Source organism: Phaethon aethereus (genome assembly GCF_964289735.1).
Source record: "Phaethon aethereus genome assembly, chromosome: 6".
Lineage (NCBI taxonomy): Eukaryota > Metazoa > Chordata > Aves > Phaethontiformes > Phaethontidae > Phaethon > Phaethon aethereus.
The window spans coordinates 18262534-18280559 of NC_138580.1; the positions used below are offsets into that span (position 1 = coordinate 18262534).

The 18026-nt window shown below is 47.1% G+C and overlaps 1 protein-coding gene across 1 annotated transcript in view; it reads right to left on the bottom strand.

Moving 5' to 3' along the window:
- The window catches only part of CFAP65 (cilia and flagella associated protein 65), a gene marked incomplete at both ends in the record, with an annotated part of 31804 nt that overhangs the window by 12381 nt on the left and 1397 nt on the right, over positions 1–18026 (bottom strand). The window contains 17 exons of the mRNA XM_082001481.1: positions 1523–1589; positions 2263–2439; positions 2758–2886; positions 3709–3934; positions 4821–4949; positions 6228–6393; positions 7316–7468; positions 8135–8359; positions 8779–9024; positions 9912–10049; positions 11058–11420; positions 11859–12059; positions 12557–12822; positions 13166–13388; positions 14503–14648; positions 15316–15515; positions 16471–16637. Coding sequence (XP_081857607.1) covers positions 1523–1589; positions 2263–2439; positions 2758–2886; positions 3709–3934; positions 4821–4949; positions 6228–6393; positions 7316–7468; positions 8135–8359; positions 8779–9024; positions 9912–10049; positions 11058–11420; positions 11859–12059; positions 12557–12822; positions 13166–13388; positions 14503–14648; positions 15316–15515; positions 16471–16637 — 3222 coding nt within the window. The remainder of the gene's footprint in view (positions 1–1522; positions 1590–2262; positions 2440–2757; positions 2887–3708; positions 3935–4820; positions 4950–6227; positions 6394–7315; positions 7469–8134; positions 8360–8778; positions 9025–9911; positions 10050–11057; positions 11421–11858; positions 12060–12556; positions 12823–13165; positions 13389–14502; positions 14649–15315; positions 15516–16470; positions 16638–18026) is intronic.

Consider the following 18026-nt stretch of genomic DNA (forward strand, 5'->3'; position numbering starts at 1 on the left):
CAGCTGCCCCCTCTGCAGAAGAAGGAACCTCTTCCATTTCTACTTTCTGATATTAGTAGTTCAGTACTGGCACTATGCATCCCTGCAGGTTGTGACCACCTGCACTGCTCCAGGTCTCTGCATTGGCGTCCTATTGCCAGAGCTCCAAAGCACCCAGGGGTATTTTATCATCCCCAGGGCCTCCCGAGATTTTTCAGCCCCTTCTGCAGTGACAGCATGGGGTAGGGTGGTGGCCTCTGGTAGCCATGAAAGCCACTGGCTATGTGGCAAGAGAGGATGTGTGCCCCATAGGCTGCTAGTGCTCCAGAGCCTATTCCCTCACTGGCCAGCTGGTGAAATGCTAACATCCACTCTCAGGATTGTGCCAGGCAGGCAGAGCACAGGGAGCCTGTCCAAGGGCTTTGAGGGAAGGCACAGTTAAGCCACTGTTTGAACAGCTTGGTCAAAGGGTTGGATTTTCAGCTGACAACAGTCCTGAAAGAAAAGAAAAATAAAAGAGATGTGTGAACACAATGGTCTCATAGGAAACTTCAGAGACAGACAGGAAGGCTCAGCCGGGCATGAGCTGTGCCCGGCAGAGCACAAGGTGACTTTGACTCTAACTGACAGTTTGAGAGAGAGGGAGAGAGAGAAATTAGTTCCAAGCCTGAGGAAATGCCCAGGGAAAACACACTGCAGATCGGCTCTGGGATGCTTCAGCAAGCAGCGATGCAGGAAGAATGAGTAGGAAGCTCCTTCGCCATTGGAAGGAGCAAGAAGTGGGTGGACAAAGGCATCAGGATTACAGCAGGAACAGCCAACCAGGAATGCAGGGAGCACCTTCTGGGTCTGGGGAAGCAGCTGCCTCCATACCTCCAGAGCTGGAAGATGCTCTGCCAACCCTGTGCCAGCACATATGTCCCCAAACTGCAGCCAGTGCAAGTGGTACTTCTGGAGAAAAGCACATTCCAGGGGGTTTTGAAGAGCATAGAGAGCTGATGAGATGGAGAGATTCCGGAAAGCTGCATATGAGAGAAGTTGGATGGGCTGCAGAGCTAAGTCCAGGATCAATGCGTGGAAGAACTCACAGTGAGGCAGATGAAATGTGGGGAAGCAAGCGCAGAAATCCTCTTCATATATTTGAGTGTGGAAAGCATGCAGGGACCGTAAAAACCAGGAGGGCTATTTTGGACTTGGAGTTGGCTTGGAGGAGGAAGCAATTCTGCACTAACACCACCAATAAAATAAAAACATTAATAATAACAATTTTAAAGATTCCCTTGCTGGGAAAACCAGCAGATGCTCCATCCAAGGGCTATTTAGCCAGTGCACTGCCACATAACACTGTGCTGGAACCATGAGTTTGTCAGGAGGTTGGTTTTACGTCTCTGCTTGGTCCTGTGTTACTGCCTGGCCAGTGCAGAATCCAGGGGAAGCCCACAGCCCCCTGCAGGCCATGCAGCTTCTGGGGAAAACACCTCGTAATTCAGTTCCTACCTGCTGCTGTTCTGCAAACAGAAGCAAGAGATACCTGCTATCTTACCAAAATCTCATGGCCATAGGAGACCTTCAGCAGGACAGGGAGGTGATCAGTGCCAATGAAATCATGTCTAGCAGTGAAAGAGGAGAGAGAGGAAAACATTAGAAACCAACCTTGTGCCCAGGGTGACAGAATCGGGGTCACACGTAGATTAGAGACAATTCACTTCCCAGCTAAAGAGTCACTGTTGCGTAAGGGCCACAGAGAGGGAGGGGGGGCAGTTATGTTTGTATGAGAACGAGTGGTGCAATGTCGATTTTAGTCATACACCAATTTAGGGTCCCAAGTTTCTAGGCCAACACCATTTGAAATGCCAGTACTTCTCAGCTCAAGTCTGCTGTGAAAGGGGAGGCGTTCAGTTTTCTTCATACCCTCCAGAGGCACACAAGAGCTAGCAGCAATAGCTGATAACAAAAATAAGAATATCACTGTATAACCAAAACCACAGGAAATGCAGCATCTTGTTCATCTCCCCAGCTGTCAGGTCAGGGCAGACCAGTGTCCCCAGCATGTCACGATAAATGCCTCTTGCACTGCAGTGTTAAAGGACATTAACAACATTTTCCAGAGGAAGACAAGCTTTGTGGGGTCCAGAAACTGGACACACACAGGGACTTGCCCAATCTCTGCTGGGCAAGGGGCATGTGAAGGGAAAGGATCTGGCATGGCAACACAGGGGACTGATGGCATGTGATGTCCTGGCACACAGCATGAGGCTCTGAAGTACAGGTAGTTGCTGTTACCTGTGTGAGAGCTGGATAGATTCCTCCTGTCCTGGAAGAAGTTTTCCTGACTTTGGGGAAACACTGAAGAGTTGGTTATCCTGAATTCTCATCTGGTGCAGCTCATGGGGGCTAAACTCAGCATCCTCTGCCCAGTGCTCCATGTCCATCTTCTGATCAGAAGGAAACAGGAAGGCCCTAGGGAACCAGTCAGCTGGTCAGCAACAGGGTAACAAAACTTCCCTGGGGCCATGATTGGTGTCTTCAGTCAGCCAGGCTTAGCCCAGCTGGTGAACACATTATGTTTCATCAGGTCTGATGTGCAGAACTGTCTGCCATTCGTTGCTTGCTTCCCCACCCAGACCCACGAACAGATCTCAGTCGCAGCTTCACAACACAAGCCGCACCTACAAAATCCAGCCTATTAATTTGCAAACCTCTCATGGCCACTATGAGTATTTCCATATCCCCAGACAGACCCAGAAAGAAGACTGAGCTCCAGCAAGCACCACTTACCACTCCACAGGCACCACACCCTTGTTTACCAGCAGAAGCATCACAAGGGTAGGCTCTGAGCCTATTGGGGCAGCCCCAAAGTTGAAATCCAGCAGCAGAGGGGTATATACTGGAGGGATCAAGCATGTGCTGGTCACAGGAGAAAAAGAAGAGATCAAATTGAGGCAGGAAGAAGGGTTAGCAGGGCATGACAGGGGAAAGGGTCATTCTACACTGGCTCTCTTTCTTACTTATAATTCTTCTCTGACCTTATGTTCTTGGCCATTTTGGGAGAAAGGATACTGGGTGTGAGGCAGGTCTTTTGATTTTCTCCAAAAACTTTTATATGTGCCTAATGAGAGTGAGTGGCATAGGAACTCTGCTTAGCTGAGGCATCTTTTCAACTCCCCAGTACAAGGAAATCACTGACATACTGGAGCAGGCCCAGTGGAGGGCCACCAAGATGGTTGAGGGCTGGAGCACATTACTTACAAGGAGCGACTAAGAGACCTGGATTTGTTCAGCCTGATGAAGCAAGGGCTCAGGGATGGCAGCTGCACAAGTTGCAACACAAGATACTCCAATCAGATACTAGGAAGAAAGTTTTTACCATGCAAGTGGCCAAACACTGAAATCATGCACCCAGACAAGCTGTGGTTTCTTTGCCCTCAGAGATATTCAGCACTGAATTGGACAACGACCTGAGCAAACTGACTTAGTTGTCCCTGCTTTGAGCAAGGGGTTAGTCCAGAGACTTTTAGAAGTCCATTGCAATTAACTTATTCTTTGTTTCTGTGGCTCCTCTCTAGGGAGGGTAAGCAGAGAAGTGGAAGTGAGCAACTCCCTGCAGCAGCTGGGATGGAATAACAGAGTGCTATGCAGCAATGAGTTGCAACACAAGCCAATGGTCACAGCATCTGTCTGGCTCATGCGAAGGACTGAAAGATCCTCTGATCCACCTCCTCATCTCACCTGTGCCTTGTGGGAACTCTGTAGGTGAGCTCGCTGGGAGCTGGATCTTGGTCCAAGTATTCATTCAGCGTGTCCAAGGAAAAGAGCCTCCAGAGGTGCACCTTGCTGATACCTCTGGCACTCCCTGCTGAACAGGCATCCACGATGCAGAGAGCTGGGTAGATGCCTGTTGCTACGATGCAGCAGAGGGGCTGCTGCTCCTCTTTTGTGCTCACCAGTTCTGTAGCTTGGGAGAGAAAGAAACACCAAAAAGTAGTCATGCACCATTAAGGGGCAGCTGTCTGGGACAAAAATGGAGAGAGGCCCTACCCGGACCAAAGAAAGAAAGAAAGAAAAGGACTTGTACACAGTCTTTTCTTTGGCAGTTTCTGAAAACCTCTAAACCACTGACTTCTAGTTGTACCTTGACTTCTGCATTTAGAGATCACCAAAAGACTATGAATGTGATCCTTTACAACAGTGTATTTACGCAGTTTAGTTCTGCACTATGTGAAAACCTCTTTTTTTGATTTAAGCCTACAGCCTAGTCATTTTATGAAGTGCCCCTTGTTTTCACACGGAAAAATTATGAACAGCTGCTTATATCTTGTCTTCTCCATACCATTCATGTGGCATTGCCATTCTCCACTTCCTAAGCTGGAAACTCCTTGTCTAACTAGCCTCTTGTACAAACGGTGTTCCCCACCTCTGAACATCCCTGTTGCCCCTCTTCATGCCTTTTCTAGTTCAGCTGCATTCTTTCTTCTACAGGGACCAATCCAGATCTGCAAAAAGGACCCTAGCTGCATAGGACTGATTGCTTGAAGCTCTCAGAATACGCTTCAGGACACATCATAAAAGACTGTGATCATGCAGAGGAGCAGGGAGTCTTATGACCACAGCAGCAGGAAACTTGGAGCTCTCCCTGTCTGTTCGTCATGGCTCAATCATATCTGATGGCAAAAGGTGCAGCAAAAAGGATCTGGCATACAGGATCTGGCTCTGGTAAAGTGCTCAGCACAGGGGTTTCATCAGGCGTGACTCATACACTGGGAACTGTGCAGCTTAGCCTGTTGCAGCACAGTCTACTTGGTTGGGAGGGAAATGATTTTCCCAGAAAACCCATCTCTCACCTGTGGGCGTGCAAATAGCATATTTGATTGACCAGGTATAATGCAGCCGACGGGCTGGCCTGACTGTTATTCGAACAAAAGCTTTCGACCTTGCAGGGATTGTCCCTCTGGAGTGTTCCAGCTCTAAAGCTGTAGGAGAAAAGAGGTGATATGAGCTCTTGGCATCACTGATCTTTTACACCACACCTGTGCTCAGCACACAGCTCCTTAAGGCTACTTGCACTCAAGCCACTGCTCCCCTGTGCCTAATCATTAGGACCAACTTCAGGTGTTGAAGTTGGGATTCCCAGACTACAACTGTAAGCAGCTCATTGGGAGTACCCAACATTGCCATTGGAAGGCAAAGAGCAGGGAACTTCCACAAAGGAGGTCCTCTAGAAAGGCAGCTAAGGGTTGCACTGCACCATTTCTTCTGGGAAGCTCCTTTGTTTAACTCCATTCTCTGCTGAGAAATTGCATCTTATTTTAAGGTCCAAATTGGTCTACCTTCAATTGTCAGGCTCTGGGCTATGCTTTTTCTAGCAAGATAGAAAAGTCACCTAAGCAAAGGAGCAGACACTTCTCAATGGTTGAGGGATCTCTTCCTTCAGCACGCACATAAGATGATGTAAATCACACACAGAGGGTGAGAGTGTGCACATCTGTATTATTTCAACGACTGCCCCCTGCACACCCATGCACCTCCATGAAAAAGCACCTTCACATACTTTGTGAAGTGCAAACACCAACGCAGGATTATAATTGCCATCATACCAGTGCTGTGCTCAGTGGCACAACTCCCTGTGACTTCTGGCTATCTTGTTTCTACAACCCAGGGTCTGGGTAGCCTCTTTTCCATTGGATTGTAAGGGGAGCTCGTTAAGTGGAAACTCTCTCTGATGAGTCTCCCAACATTTCTTCCTCCCTATTCTGGCTTGCTTAATTATATGTGCCTCAAGTTGGATCTTTAAAATGTAACAATCTAATAGCCCATGAAAAACATCTTCTTCTGTCCTTAGTAAATGTAAACAAACCTTGCCTGCTTTAATTTTTTTCTCAGAATTACACACACACACACACACACAAACTTCAAGCAAAAGAACAGCACAGATATTTTTGTTCAAGTGATGGGAACAGGAAGCTACTTATGTTTCCAGAGAAAGATTTGGCAAAGTTAATGATGACGAAATGTTTCTACCACAGCACAAGTAGTACCCACAGTTGTACCACACCCACACGCTGTACCACACATGGAGATAGTCCCTCAAGCATACTTCTATCATATAAAACATGGGTACCTTAATAAAGCACTTATGGGAATAGATGCAAGCTAGTAAGCTAGTAGCCCAACCTCCAAGGTCATGCTAGAACAATTCTGCAGAAAAGAGAAGGTCAAGCCCCCATCCCATGCTAATTCCCTTACAGTACCCAGCGGATCGCTGCAGACCTCCTCGGGGTCACAAGGCCCGGTGATCAGTTGTTCCACGCTGAGGGTGTACTTCAGCGAACAGATCCCATCATTTAGCAGTACAATGCTGCAGCTTTGCAGGTCACCAACCAGAACATTTCCAAGGTCCAGGTACTCTTTTTGTGCCTGGAATTCAAATCCGCCACACAAAGGTCACTGCTACACATCAAGCGTAGCAGTCGAGTGTAGCCACCACTTATCTCTCCACGTGCTGATCCCTCGGCCCACACAGTGCAGTGCAAAGGGCTCCCTACTTTGTGTAGGACCTGGCACATCCTGGGAGATGTACTAACAGGGCTCCAAGGGGCTCAATCTGTCCTCCAGATGCTTTCTCCTACTGTTATTTAGGCTGCTTGTGGAATAAGATGCAGCACATTTGAGGCTGTGAGGACACTAGCTGGTCAGCTGCATTTGGCACAAGTGTTGAGCCCTGTCTGCCGGTCCTTCCATGCCTGTACTAAGAATTCCACTCTCTTTTGGCTAGTCATCCACTCGCATGCAATTTATAGTGACTAAGTACCTATAAGACCTTTCTACCCATCCATCCAACATGATTGACAATGACTTACAAAATACTGTTTTATTAGCTCTGATTCCTTAAAAAAAATGAAGGTATCTGCACAGATCTGCAGATAATAGGAGGAAATCTACGTTGTGGCCGCACAACTTTAACAGTCGTGTCCACCACACTTAAAAATTGGACTGACGGCAGAACAAATGGAGAAGGAGAGCAGACAGAATGAGAGGAGAGAGCTGGGAGTCCCAAGGAGCCAAATGACTTTCTTAGTTCAGTCTGGAACAGAAGATTTGAGGGTGATCTCAGAGGATTCAGGCAGGTCACATTTGAACTGGCAGGACATTTACATCATGCTGTTGCCATTAAGCTGCCAGAATCAGCTCTGTTATCTCCACCAAAAGCAAGGTCTGGGAATTTTGCTGTAAATTCTTACTGGTTATCTCCAGTACAAATTGTGCAAAAAGGGGAAGCACAAGACCCCCATCCAACGCTAGTACCCCTCCTACTACCCAGTGGGCCCCAGTTCCTTACCCTGATGGTGCCCAGCGCCCCCTCTCCAACAATTCGTAATGCATAACGGATGCTTTTGGGAGACACGGGGTCTGGGTTTTTCCTCCTCACAACCACCATTGCTCGCAGCAGATACTTGGTTTCCTTGTCAGGAGTAAAAGTCCATGCCTGAGCCTGAAATCACAAGAGGGAAGAAGAGCGCTCACACGAGCTCCAGACCAGAGCCAAGCCTATACACCCCAACGGTTCCATTCAATTCACAGCCCCTTCCTCCATTACACCTAACCTAGTCCTCTACAGACAACTCTTGAGACCCTCTCACTTCAGTGCTCCACCATCTCTGCCTGTATCAAAGGTTTGTATTGGGAATGCACATTCAGATATTCAAAGACAGGATATGGAGTGCTCACTACTCTCAAAAACCACTCAGAGAATACAGTAGAAGTTTAGAACCTGAATTTACAGGTGGGAGAACAGAAGAGGAGCGTCATAAACCCTCTCATGCTCTCATTTGTCCTCTGTCTGTTAAGATCTCCTGGTGCATAACAAAGTTGCTGCTGTGTTAATGCCCAGCCCCATCCAGGGTATCATTATCTAGTGCCTGTTTAAGACCTATTTGGCCTTGTAGTCAAGAAGAATATCATCATGTTTGGGCAAATCCACATCATGGGAACCAGCACGACTGCAGATGTTAGCTAGCAACCCGAGCTATGACACTGACTGGTATTCTCCAACTTTGGCATTAATGACCAAATGATTGGCATCCCTCACATTTCTGCTCTAAGCACTCCACAGCTATATTGTAGAGAGAAAAATACAACTTTGGTAACTCAAACTTACCATGGCTTCATAGGGCTGGAGGATCCCTGCAGTGGGGCTGACAGACAGGATCTTGCTGTCAGACTGATGGATCTTCCATGTGAAAACCATGGGTAGCTTTGTGCAGTTTTTTATGGTATACATTCGTGTAGTGGAGGTCCCTATATAGACAGGCTTGAAGTATAGATTTCCATCACCTTCTAGGAGCAAAAGAAGGGACTCCCCACAACTCTGGAGAGCAATCTCCTGTGGAATTAAGGAAAAAGCAACAGATGTTAGCTGGAAGTCTCAGTTACCTCCAGAGGGACCTTGCAAAGATGTTGCTCCTTCTGAGAGATAAGTAAGAAAAAAATGGGTCTGAAGGAGGAGGGGAAGAACTTTGGGTTGCGCTGTCAAGGAGGGCCCTGAGCATAGTATAGCTCATTCCAGGAGATGGAAACACAAGTGAACAAAGGATACAGGATGTCTGGCACACCAGCACCTTCCATCTGTAATGTTGATGCCACCTTAAATGTTGAAAGTGTTATTTCATTCCTATTTCCAAAGGGCAAAATCCAAACTGATCATTAAGAGATATAACAGGGGTCACAGTGTAAGACACTGTGAAAAGGGAAGAATACAAGGGAACAAACCTTTCTCACCATCTTCTACTTCCTTCTACCTACCTTGGTGTATCCAGGACAAGAGTTCAGCTGCAAAGGCAGGATATGCTGCTGCAAGACTGTGTTGACTGGGTGAGTGGAGAGAAAGAAAATCTGGTGGCCTCCTGGAATGATGTGTCCTGAGCGGGGCTTCAGCAAAACAGAGGGACAAGCAGCTTGGTTCACACTGAAGGTTATCAACGAGGTGCCCGTGTTCAAGAGCAGCATACTGCAGTAGGTATCGGTGTTAGGAGCCACAGGAGGAAAGGTCTGGTGGAGACAAGCAAGAAAGGTTATTTGCACTGGGTTTAGAAAACCAGCTCAAAGAAAAAGCTTTCACTGTGTTGAATTCCAGGTTCCAACAAGCACTATCCTGAATCTAGGGAGAACTTCTTAACTGCTTCTCTTCAAGGAATGAAAGGAAATCAACCAAGGCCGTACAAATTACGGTCATTTTGCTTCCCACAGTAGCCCTCATCTTTCATAGGCTCATGGGACCAGTGAGGCTACTATACTTAGACAATGCTTTCTGTTCATCCAATAAGTGAACTGCTTGCTGGGGCCTGCAGTCTCTGCATGGATAGTGACCTCCTGGATTAAGAATTCCAGCAGGCTGGAATTCATTCCAGCTCATGCATATCAGATACAGGCTGTACATGCTGAACTAGCTGAGGAGAATTTCTAAGATGTTCTCAAGGGTCAGATCTCACTTTGCCTCACAGGAACAACATTTTCTTGTGCTATAGAAACAGCAGGAAGAGTCAGGGAAAATTCCACTCTACCTTGCAACCACATCTCTTCCATAAGCGTGGATTCTGTGTGCTGCCCTCCATTTGCCTAAGTGCATGCAAAATGTCTGAGGCTCCTGGGAGGGGACTAAGCACCCTTATCAATGCCAATGTCCACTTAAACAGAAAGGAAGGAGATCCTAACAGGTTTCCTCAGAACTAATGAGATGCACAGTGCAGCCTGACACACTGGAGGCTGGGAAGATAATGAGAAAGAACATCCTACCTCTGTACCAAAGCAAGAGTGTCCACACCATCAGAAACCACCTAAGCCACACCTCAGGATGGTGCAATGGGAGACAAGGTAAAAACTTCAGAGGTAAACACTGAGCATCTCTGCAAAAATCCAAACATCAACCAGTTACACACCTTGGGGACATCCAGGATGTACTGTGGGATGAAGTGCTCCCGTTCTGCTTCATACGTGTGTGCTCTCAGCCTGACAGTCAGGCACCAGGATGGACAGATGGTGGCATCCTCCTCAATGTTGCTGTAGTGTCTCAGCACCTGCAGGCACGCAAGGGACAGAACAGTGTGTGTGCAGGAAGGGAGCGTGGCAAGATGCCCTCAAGTGCATGTTCCATCACAAGAAGCAGTTTGTTACAATGACATCCCTTGGACTGAGGAATTGATTTTTTTCAGGGAAGAAGGACTGACCAGTGCTATATGAGGAACATGGGTGCTGCTTTCACAGATAGCTGCATTTCAGACCCAAAAGACCACTGAGTGACTTTCAAGCAGAAGGACCTATCCAAGCTATTCTGTCATTCTACAAGAGTTGCCTTAGGGAATGAGGGTCTACAGACACTCTAGTGCACTTTGAGATACTTGCAGATGTTAAAGTTAGCGCTTAACAGTGAGTCACTGAAAATAATCATCTATCCTTTACTTGAGCCTAAGAAACTCTAAGGTTACTCCCAGATATCCTCCACACTTAGAAGGGAAAAAAATGCAAGAAGAGTAATCAGCAACATAATGAAGATCTCCCTGACTTACCAGGAATTTTCTGGGTGCTAAAACTCCTGCAATTGCAGCCTTGCGTGATGTGAATCCCACATCACATGGGAGGAGAGTCTGCAGTGATGTATCGTGCCCTCAGCAGCTTTACTTGTAGAGGGCCAGACACAAAAACCAAGTTACTGCCCATCACTCAGGCCACAACAACCATTCTTGTGCAGATTCTCATCTACAGTAATAGTGCAGTAATTTAATTCACAGTAATTCCTCCTTCAGTGAGGTGTACATTACTTCACATTCACTGCAGGTAAGAGCAAGTGTAACTGTCTTATATGCATGAGCTGTGGCTTGCTTTGATGATTTATCTGCCAGGACAGAGGTGAAGGGGAAATTTTAACCCACCAGTGTATCAAAGCAGTGGCCAAAGGAGTTAAAGATGCTGGTTTGCCAAACTCAGAATAAAAGGTTCTATTTGAATTTTAAGTCCTCCAAAAGCCTTTAGCCTGCAGTCTCTTGCCAGGCCCTCTCTGGAAACTGGTCCTAGTAATTCTTACTAACCTTGTAGAAGGCAAAACCTTCCAGCTCTACTGCATAGAGACTGTTGAGCTGAGTGGGCTGGAAAAGGACACGGAAGGCTGAAGACTTCAAAGGCGGGATGTCGCAGATTTCAGGGCTCACTTGGAAGGCACTGGCGTGGCTTGGAGTCCAGGCAACAGTGATCTTTCCTTTGGTGTGGTTGGTCACACAGAGAGGAAGCGGTTCTACCTTGTGGAGCGGCACGCAGCAACCAAAATCATACTCCTTGGGGCTGACGCTAACATGAGGGGGAAACAAGGCCAGGTCACTGCTTACACCATCGTAGAAATATTCAGTCATGGAGCTGGCTTCAAAGTATTCGTTGGAAGGCTTGTCCTGAGAGACCTACAGGATGGAAACACCTCTGTATGAGCAGGGGAAGTGTGCCTGTGGGAGACACCAGGCACTACAGTCCTGACTGCTTCACAAGCAAGAGGGCATTCAAGATGCACTTCAGTAACAGTTCCCAGGATAGCTCAAAGTCCTGGCTTCAAGGAAGCTGCTGTTTGTAAGCCAGTCCTCAATCAGAAACTACACAAAGGAAAAGAAGACCCCGTGATTGAGTTAAAGCCAGAAAGTGGCTTAGTGGTTGAGCTTGGGTAAGACCCAACTGACACAGATAGTGTTGGTATGTGCTGGGAACATTAACAGAGATACTAAAGAAATCTGTCTGGCACCTGCAAGTCCTTCTAGATCTGCCTGGCCTGTGCCATAGAAGTCCAGCATCTGCAGAGAACAGCATGGTTCACATCTATCTTAGATTCCAGGGAGGGCAGCTCATACCTCGGGGGGCAGCATGAGGGCTCCTTTTTCATCCATGTGCAGCTTCCCATCCTTCAACATCACGCTCAGGATATCAGGGGGGTAGAAGGTCAGTCCCCTCACCATGTTGGTACGGTACCAGGAGAGGTGTCTTGCCTGAAGGATGGCTGGCTTAGCTATGTCTGAATGGCAGGTACCAAAAAAGTCCACATACATGGGTTCCTGTGAAAATACCAGAAAGGATTATAAGAAATAAACTACCCTTCTGTGATTGCTCTGAGAGTTACACCGTCCTAGTACATCACTTCCAAAACCATGCCTGGGAAAAGCTTAGCATCTGCAATGTTAGACTTCCATTTACTTTGTGTCTTGATGTAGCATAAGAACTTTCTTGAAACTGGACTGAAAGTTGAAGGCAGTCAGTGCACAGCTCCGCAGGTAAATTTAACTCAAAGACCTAAATGGACGGAAGCCACTGAGGATGCACCTCACCCCATCCATAGGTATTACTGACTGTCTGTCCTCATCAGCCCCCTGCTGCTGATAGGAACCTGCACCATGGGGATTCTGCTCAGCAAGAGCCCAGGACAGGTATCAATGGAAATACAGTGGGAAGAGATTTCCAGGGGCTACTAAGTGAGAGAGGCCAGCCCTGGTGGGTTACATTGGAAGAGCCTTCTGAGTATCACAGTGGTGAAACCACCCTTTGCCTCTCATACCTGATGGTGAACAAGGCACACCACTCTGCGGTGATAGCTGATTGGGTGAGTAGGTCGAAAGGTCACCTTCAGCACTAGTGTTGTTGTGCCCTCCAAGACTCCACAGGGACGATCCAAGGAGAAGACGCTCCCTCTGCCATCAATATCAAACTGATAATAGGCTGGGACATCTGAGGTGTTGCTGATTTTCAGTGTCTGCATCAAACTTTCCCCAAGATTGATCCAGTCGAAGTCCACAAAATATTGGTGCAGGGACACCAAAGGACCTAGCACAACAACATGCAAGACAGATCTTGCACGTCATAGCTGTTTCTGTCAACATGTCACAAGCCACTACTGCACTTAACTGACCTTCCCAAACCAGAATAATGTCATCAGCAAACACACCAGTCCTAGAAAACAGCTGAATATTCACTTCCAACAGCCTCACATCTGTCTCAAGCAAGTATAAACCCCAAATGGTGCACCAGAGACAGCCTGGATCCCAGCAGAATGTAAGTCTATGACTGAGGGCTGTGACAGTTCCTAGTCCTTCCCCAAGCACTAGCTCTTCTCCTACAGTATTAAGAAGAAGACAGGGAGAAACAGGGAAGGCTTTCACTCTGGTACCTTTGCATGAGCCAACCACCTTCAGGATGGTCTGCAAGAGGCATCCGGCAGATATGATAGTGAAATAGTCGGTACTGTGCTCTCCTACAGTCTGAGGCTGAAATCGTATACACAAGACCAGCTTCCCCTTGGCAGGGACAACACCATGGGACAGATCACAGGAGAAAACATGATCTCGAAGCAGAGGCTCCTTAGCTCTTTCTATCCTACATGGTGCATCAACCTGCAAGCAGAAAAGAAATAAGCTAACGAAGGAGACAACAGGAGGGCCAGGGTAGCTCTAAATGCAGAGCACTGATTAGTGAAGAACTGCAGTTTTCAGCAGAGCTGAACACCACCAAGAACACCAAGGCTACTGCAGCCCAGCACAGAAATGCTGTGCAAACCTCTGCAACCCTGTCCTGCTGGGGCACTGCCAGCAGCAAGCTCCTATCACATGCTCAGAAACCAGTGGACTGCAGCAAAATGTCCTGGTGATCTCTGGGGTTGGAGTGTCCCTCCTGGTAGGGGGGAGGATGGCTCAAGGTGTCGCCAAGGGCCAGAATAGCCTAAGTGACTGCTGTGACCAGGAGGACATGCAGGCAGATAACTTATTTTTCTCCATTCACAGTTCCACCTTTTGTCTGGGGATTTTCTTTTCACAAAAAACAAGACATGCTCTGACGCCTTCCTCAAGCCCCTTAAAGAAGGTTCTGATCCTTGCCTGAGGATGCTGAGCACCATTGCAGATAACAACAGTACAACAAATGAGTGTGTCTTTGCCACTCCCAAGTTTCAGACCCTGTGGATGAGCCAGCACTGCCATCACCCATGTCAGCAATCTCTGAGTACCTCTGACTTTTAACAGGGCTGGGCTGAGCTGAGCTGGCACAGAGAACAAGGTGCTCAAACATAGCCCTCTTGACTTTGAGAGCAGTCACCAAGTTGCAGTCCACTGAGGACAGCAGAAGATCCATCAGCTGCCTGGGATACACGCATGCCCGTTTGAGACCGCCACAACTGCCACACAGGACTGATGGGCTTGTCCAGGGTGAGCAGGAGAGCTGCAGGATGTGAAGGACAGCAGTGTCTGCCTGATCTAGACCAAGCACAGTGGGAAGCAGGCAAGAACTGCCACACCATGCTGCTCATGGACGAGTCGCTAATACTGTAGCTGGAAGGCAGAGGGCAAGGGTGAATGACCTGGTTGGTAGGGGAAGGTTCATCATCTCTATTTTATTCACACTCCCACTTGCATTATTTTCACAGCATTAAGGGAGATACTCAAGACCATGTACCCCAGGGAAACATGCCAGCATGCCAATTTCTCACAAGAAGTAGTCTCCCTCTCCACATACCACTGACATGTTGAAGATTTCTACACACTTCTCCACAGTTGTCCCCACTGGCACTGATCCAAAGCACAGCACATCCTGAAACTTCCCAGGCTGTACACCTTCATACTCTTCCCCTGTCACACTCACCCGCAGGTAAGGGTATTTGGCTGTCAAAGGGAATAATATATTGGGTTAAGAGAGAGAAGTGGAATCTCCATCCTTGAATATCCAATGCTCAGCTGGACAAGCCTCTGAACAACCTCAGGTAACTCTGAAGTTGGATTTACCTTCAAAGGTGGCCCTGCTTTGAACCAAATAAACTCCGTTCCAGCCCTAATTTACTAAACTCAGAGTCACCTCTTTTATTTGTCAGGGGCCATATAAGGCACTTCAGGCAAGGACTTGCTAATGAAACCATTACTTACCCTAACTTGCACCCAGAAAGCTTTAGAAATTTCCCTCGAACTCTCTGTCTAGCTGGGACAGACAGGAGAGACCGAGTGCAGACAAGACCAGGAGTTTCTGGAGGTTTTTTGCATTGTGACAATTAACTCATCTCATTTTTTCCCCTCTGTCAACTTAAGCAAGCTCCAGAAATATTAGTTTGGCCAAAACACGCCACAGGGCCTGTTGGACCACACTGTCTCTACTGTCTCTTCAGATCATACTTCCAGATTGACAACAGTATTAACAAGAGTTTCACAGGCCACTTTCAAACCATGGGCTTCACATCTGTGGATTAAGTCAACTGCAGCATAGCCTCCCTGTGGAATGCTATTCCACAGTTAGGGATGATACATATTTCTTTCAGTGTTAAATGCAAGATAGACTCACCCAGGGCCTTTAGCTGGATAGTCCTCTTTTGCTTTTCTTCACCTCCAAACCAGCATGTTGCTGCCACATCATACACCACAGCCACCTTGGGCTGGAAGACTACCTTGACCATGCACTCAGCACCTGGATTCAGCATGCCATAGTCAGGAATCATGTAGAAAGGGCTTGGCGTCTCCCAGGCAAACACAGTAACAAGATCACTAGGAAATTGAGACACATTTTAAGTAGATGAATGGATCCTTTGCTGCCTGTGCAATCATGCATAGGATGGACCTTTCCCAATAGATTATTCAGTTAGGATGTGAAGCAACTGACGTTGAATGGCAGAATCCCTAACCCCTGGCCAAATATGTGATGCTGGGAAGAAATTTGTCTCTAGTCTCTGCAAATGGTCTGTTCATACTTTAATGAATCTTAGCTATTACATCTGAGAACTTTATTAACGGCCATAAAATTTCTCTGCTTCATCATGTGACAGCAAACAAATAAGCTCCAGAATGAAGTATTTGTTCTTCCTGTATCTAAATTTGCTGCTACTTAATTCCAAATGAACATTTGTTCTTCTGTTATATGCCCAGATGAGAAGAGAGGACTGAGCTGTTTTCCTAATACCTCATGCAACTCTCCAAAACTCCCTCTGCTTGTTTGATTTGTGCAAAGAACATGACATACCATCAGCTTTTTATATTTTATTGATTCCAAGCTGTGTGTTACTTACAATATCCTCCACCACCCTGGACCCCTCAGTCAGCCCAAATGATTTCTCTAAGGGGAGAATGAATTACTTGAAATGGCTTCTGGCCAATAGCTTGCTCTGCTTAAGGTACATGTGCCCTCTATCCTTTCCACCCTTCTACCGCATCAGCTGACTGCTTTGGGGAGCACAGATCATTTTCCAACTAGTAAAGGTTATTTTGCTCTCACTGTAAATGGTTGGAAGTATACCTCCTTATATAGTCAGTATATCTGACCTGTACTACCATCTCTGCTGCCTTTTCTGCTGTGACCTTGGAGGAGGCAGAGGTCTGCTACTTGTTAAGGCAGCCAGCAGATCTAATAACAATTGGAATGAGTTGCATTCTTCAGAGAGTCCAAGAAGGTGGCAAAATACTTGACAAAACAGAAAGAGGGTCTGTCCAGCTACATCTCACTCACCCAATGTTGCGCACAGGGAATGTTGTCTCCGTGACATTGTGGACAGCGCAGGCGGGCAACTGGACAGCAGCTGGGAAGGACAGACAGGACCGTGGAAGCGTAGCACGCAGGGTGACAGAGAACTCACCCTCAGCCTTCTTAAAGCAGATGCTGTCTTCATACTCCCTCTGCACAGAAAAGCAAGGGAAGACAGCAGTTAGAGGGGCTCCATCTTGCAGGTACTGCAGGTCCACCCATAAACAACCCATCACTTTCACACCTGTGAGAGCATTGGGAAAAAACCATCAGTGACAGAGGCACCAGGGGAGGCCTCTGTGCAGGACAGAGAGCATATGAAGCAGTCAGAAAAGGCAGGCAGGGAGTAAGGTACTCAAGTATACTCCTCCCTCTGTCAGGGAACACACAAACTCCCTCAGTGAGAGGAGTTGAAAACCACATTTGTTTCACCTGATTTGTTTTGATGCAGATGGATTTCTTTCAGTGTTTTCAAGATCTCAGTTCAGCTTACCTGAAGCATGTACAACCTCTCCTTGAGTTCCACAAGCACAGAAATATTAGTCTTTGATTAAGTGCTTTGTCAGCTAGAGGCCTAAGCGGATAATACACAACTTAAAGATGCAGCGTTGACAGCACTGTGTACAAATAGCCCCAGGACATCTGCTAACCAGCTAAGATAGAAGGAATTGCATGATACATGTCTTCCATACTCCCCAGTCATCACCTCTCCTGAGTACCTCTTAAACAGGTAAGGAGAGACCTTGGGCATTGCAGCACACACAGTCCTTGTTCCCTCTAAGAAAGGGAGTCTCCTGGTCTAGCGATCAGTGTGGTGCAGACACACTATTCACTGAAAATGGAACAAGGCCAGCAGCTTATTTCATAAAGGGAACACTGAACAGTCATCAGAAAACCATGATACTAAGAGAGCACGGTACTGGGAATTTGCCCAATGATGATGCTCTATGGCTAGAACTGAGATACACATCAAAGACATATAGCTGTGGGCAAAAGCCAGAGATCAACAGTCAAAGCCAGGACAGACACGAGGAACAAGCTGAAAATCAAGAAAAGGGGCTGGGTAAAAAGAATCATTGCTGTTAAAAAGAAAGATTAAAGAAACCCACCCCACCCAAAAGAAGGGAGGTCCTTGATATATCCCTTATAGAAAAATCAGTAGCCCTTCAACATACAGGCTTTAGGGTCTCTTGTAAGAAAGCAGAGTGAATCCCTCAGCACAAAGTTCTGCAGTAAAACCACCCAACTCAGGTTCCCTGGGATCAAACCAGGTGTGGACAGTTCAAGCACTTATCTTACTGATTTCCTGGCCAGAAGCAGCATGTGAAAAACTGGGAATACTTTTTGTGAGGATCCCTCTCATTACTGGCAAACTCTGCAGAGAAGTCAGGAGTTAGGGCTTCCTCAGGGGTTAGGGCTCCCTCAGGTGAAGATGTGGGGAGAGCAGGGAGGTCACATTGCCCCATTTTTCTGCTAGAACCTTTCCCAAGGACTGATTCATTCAAGTGAAAACAAATCAGAAAGGACAAGAGAGGCAGAAG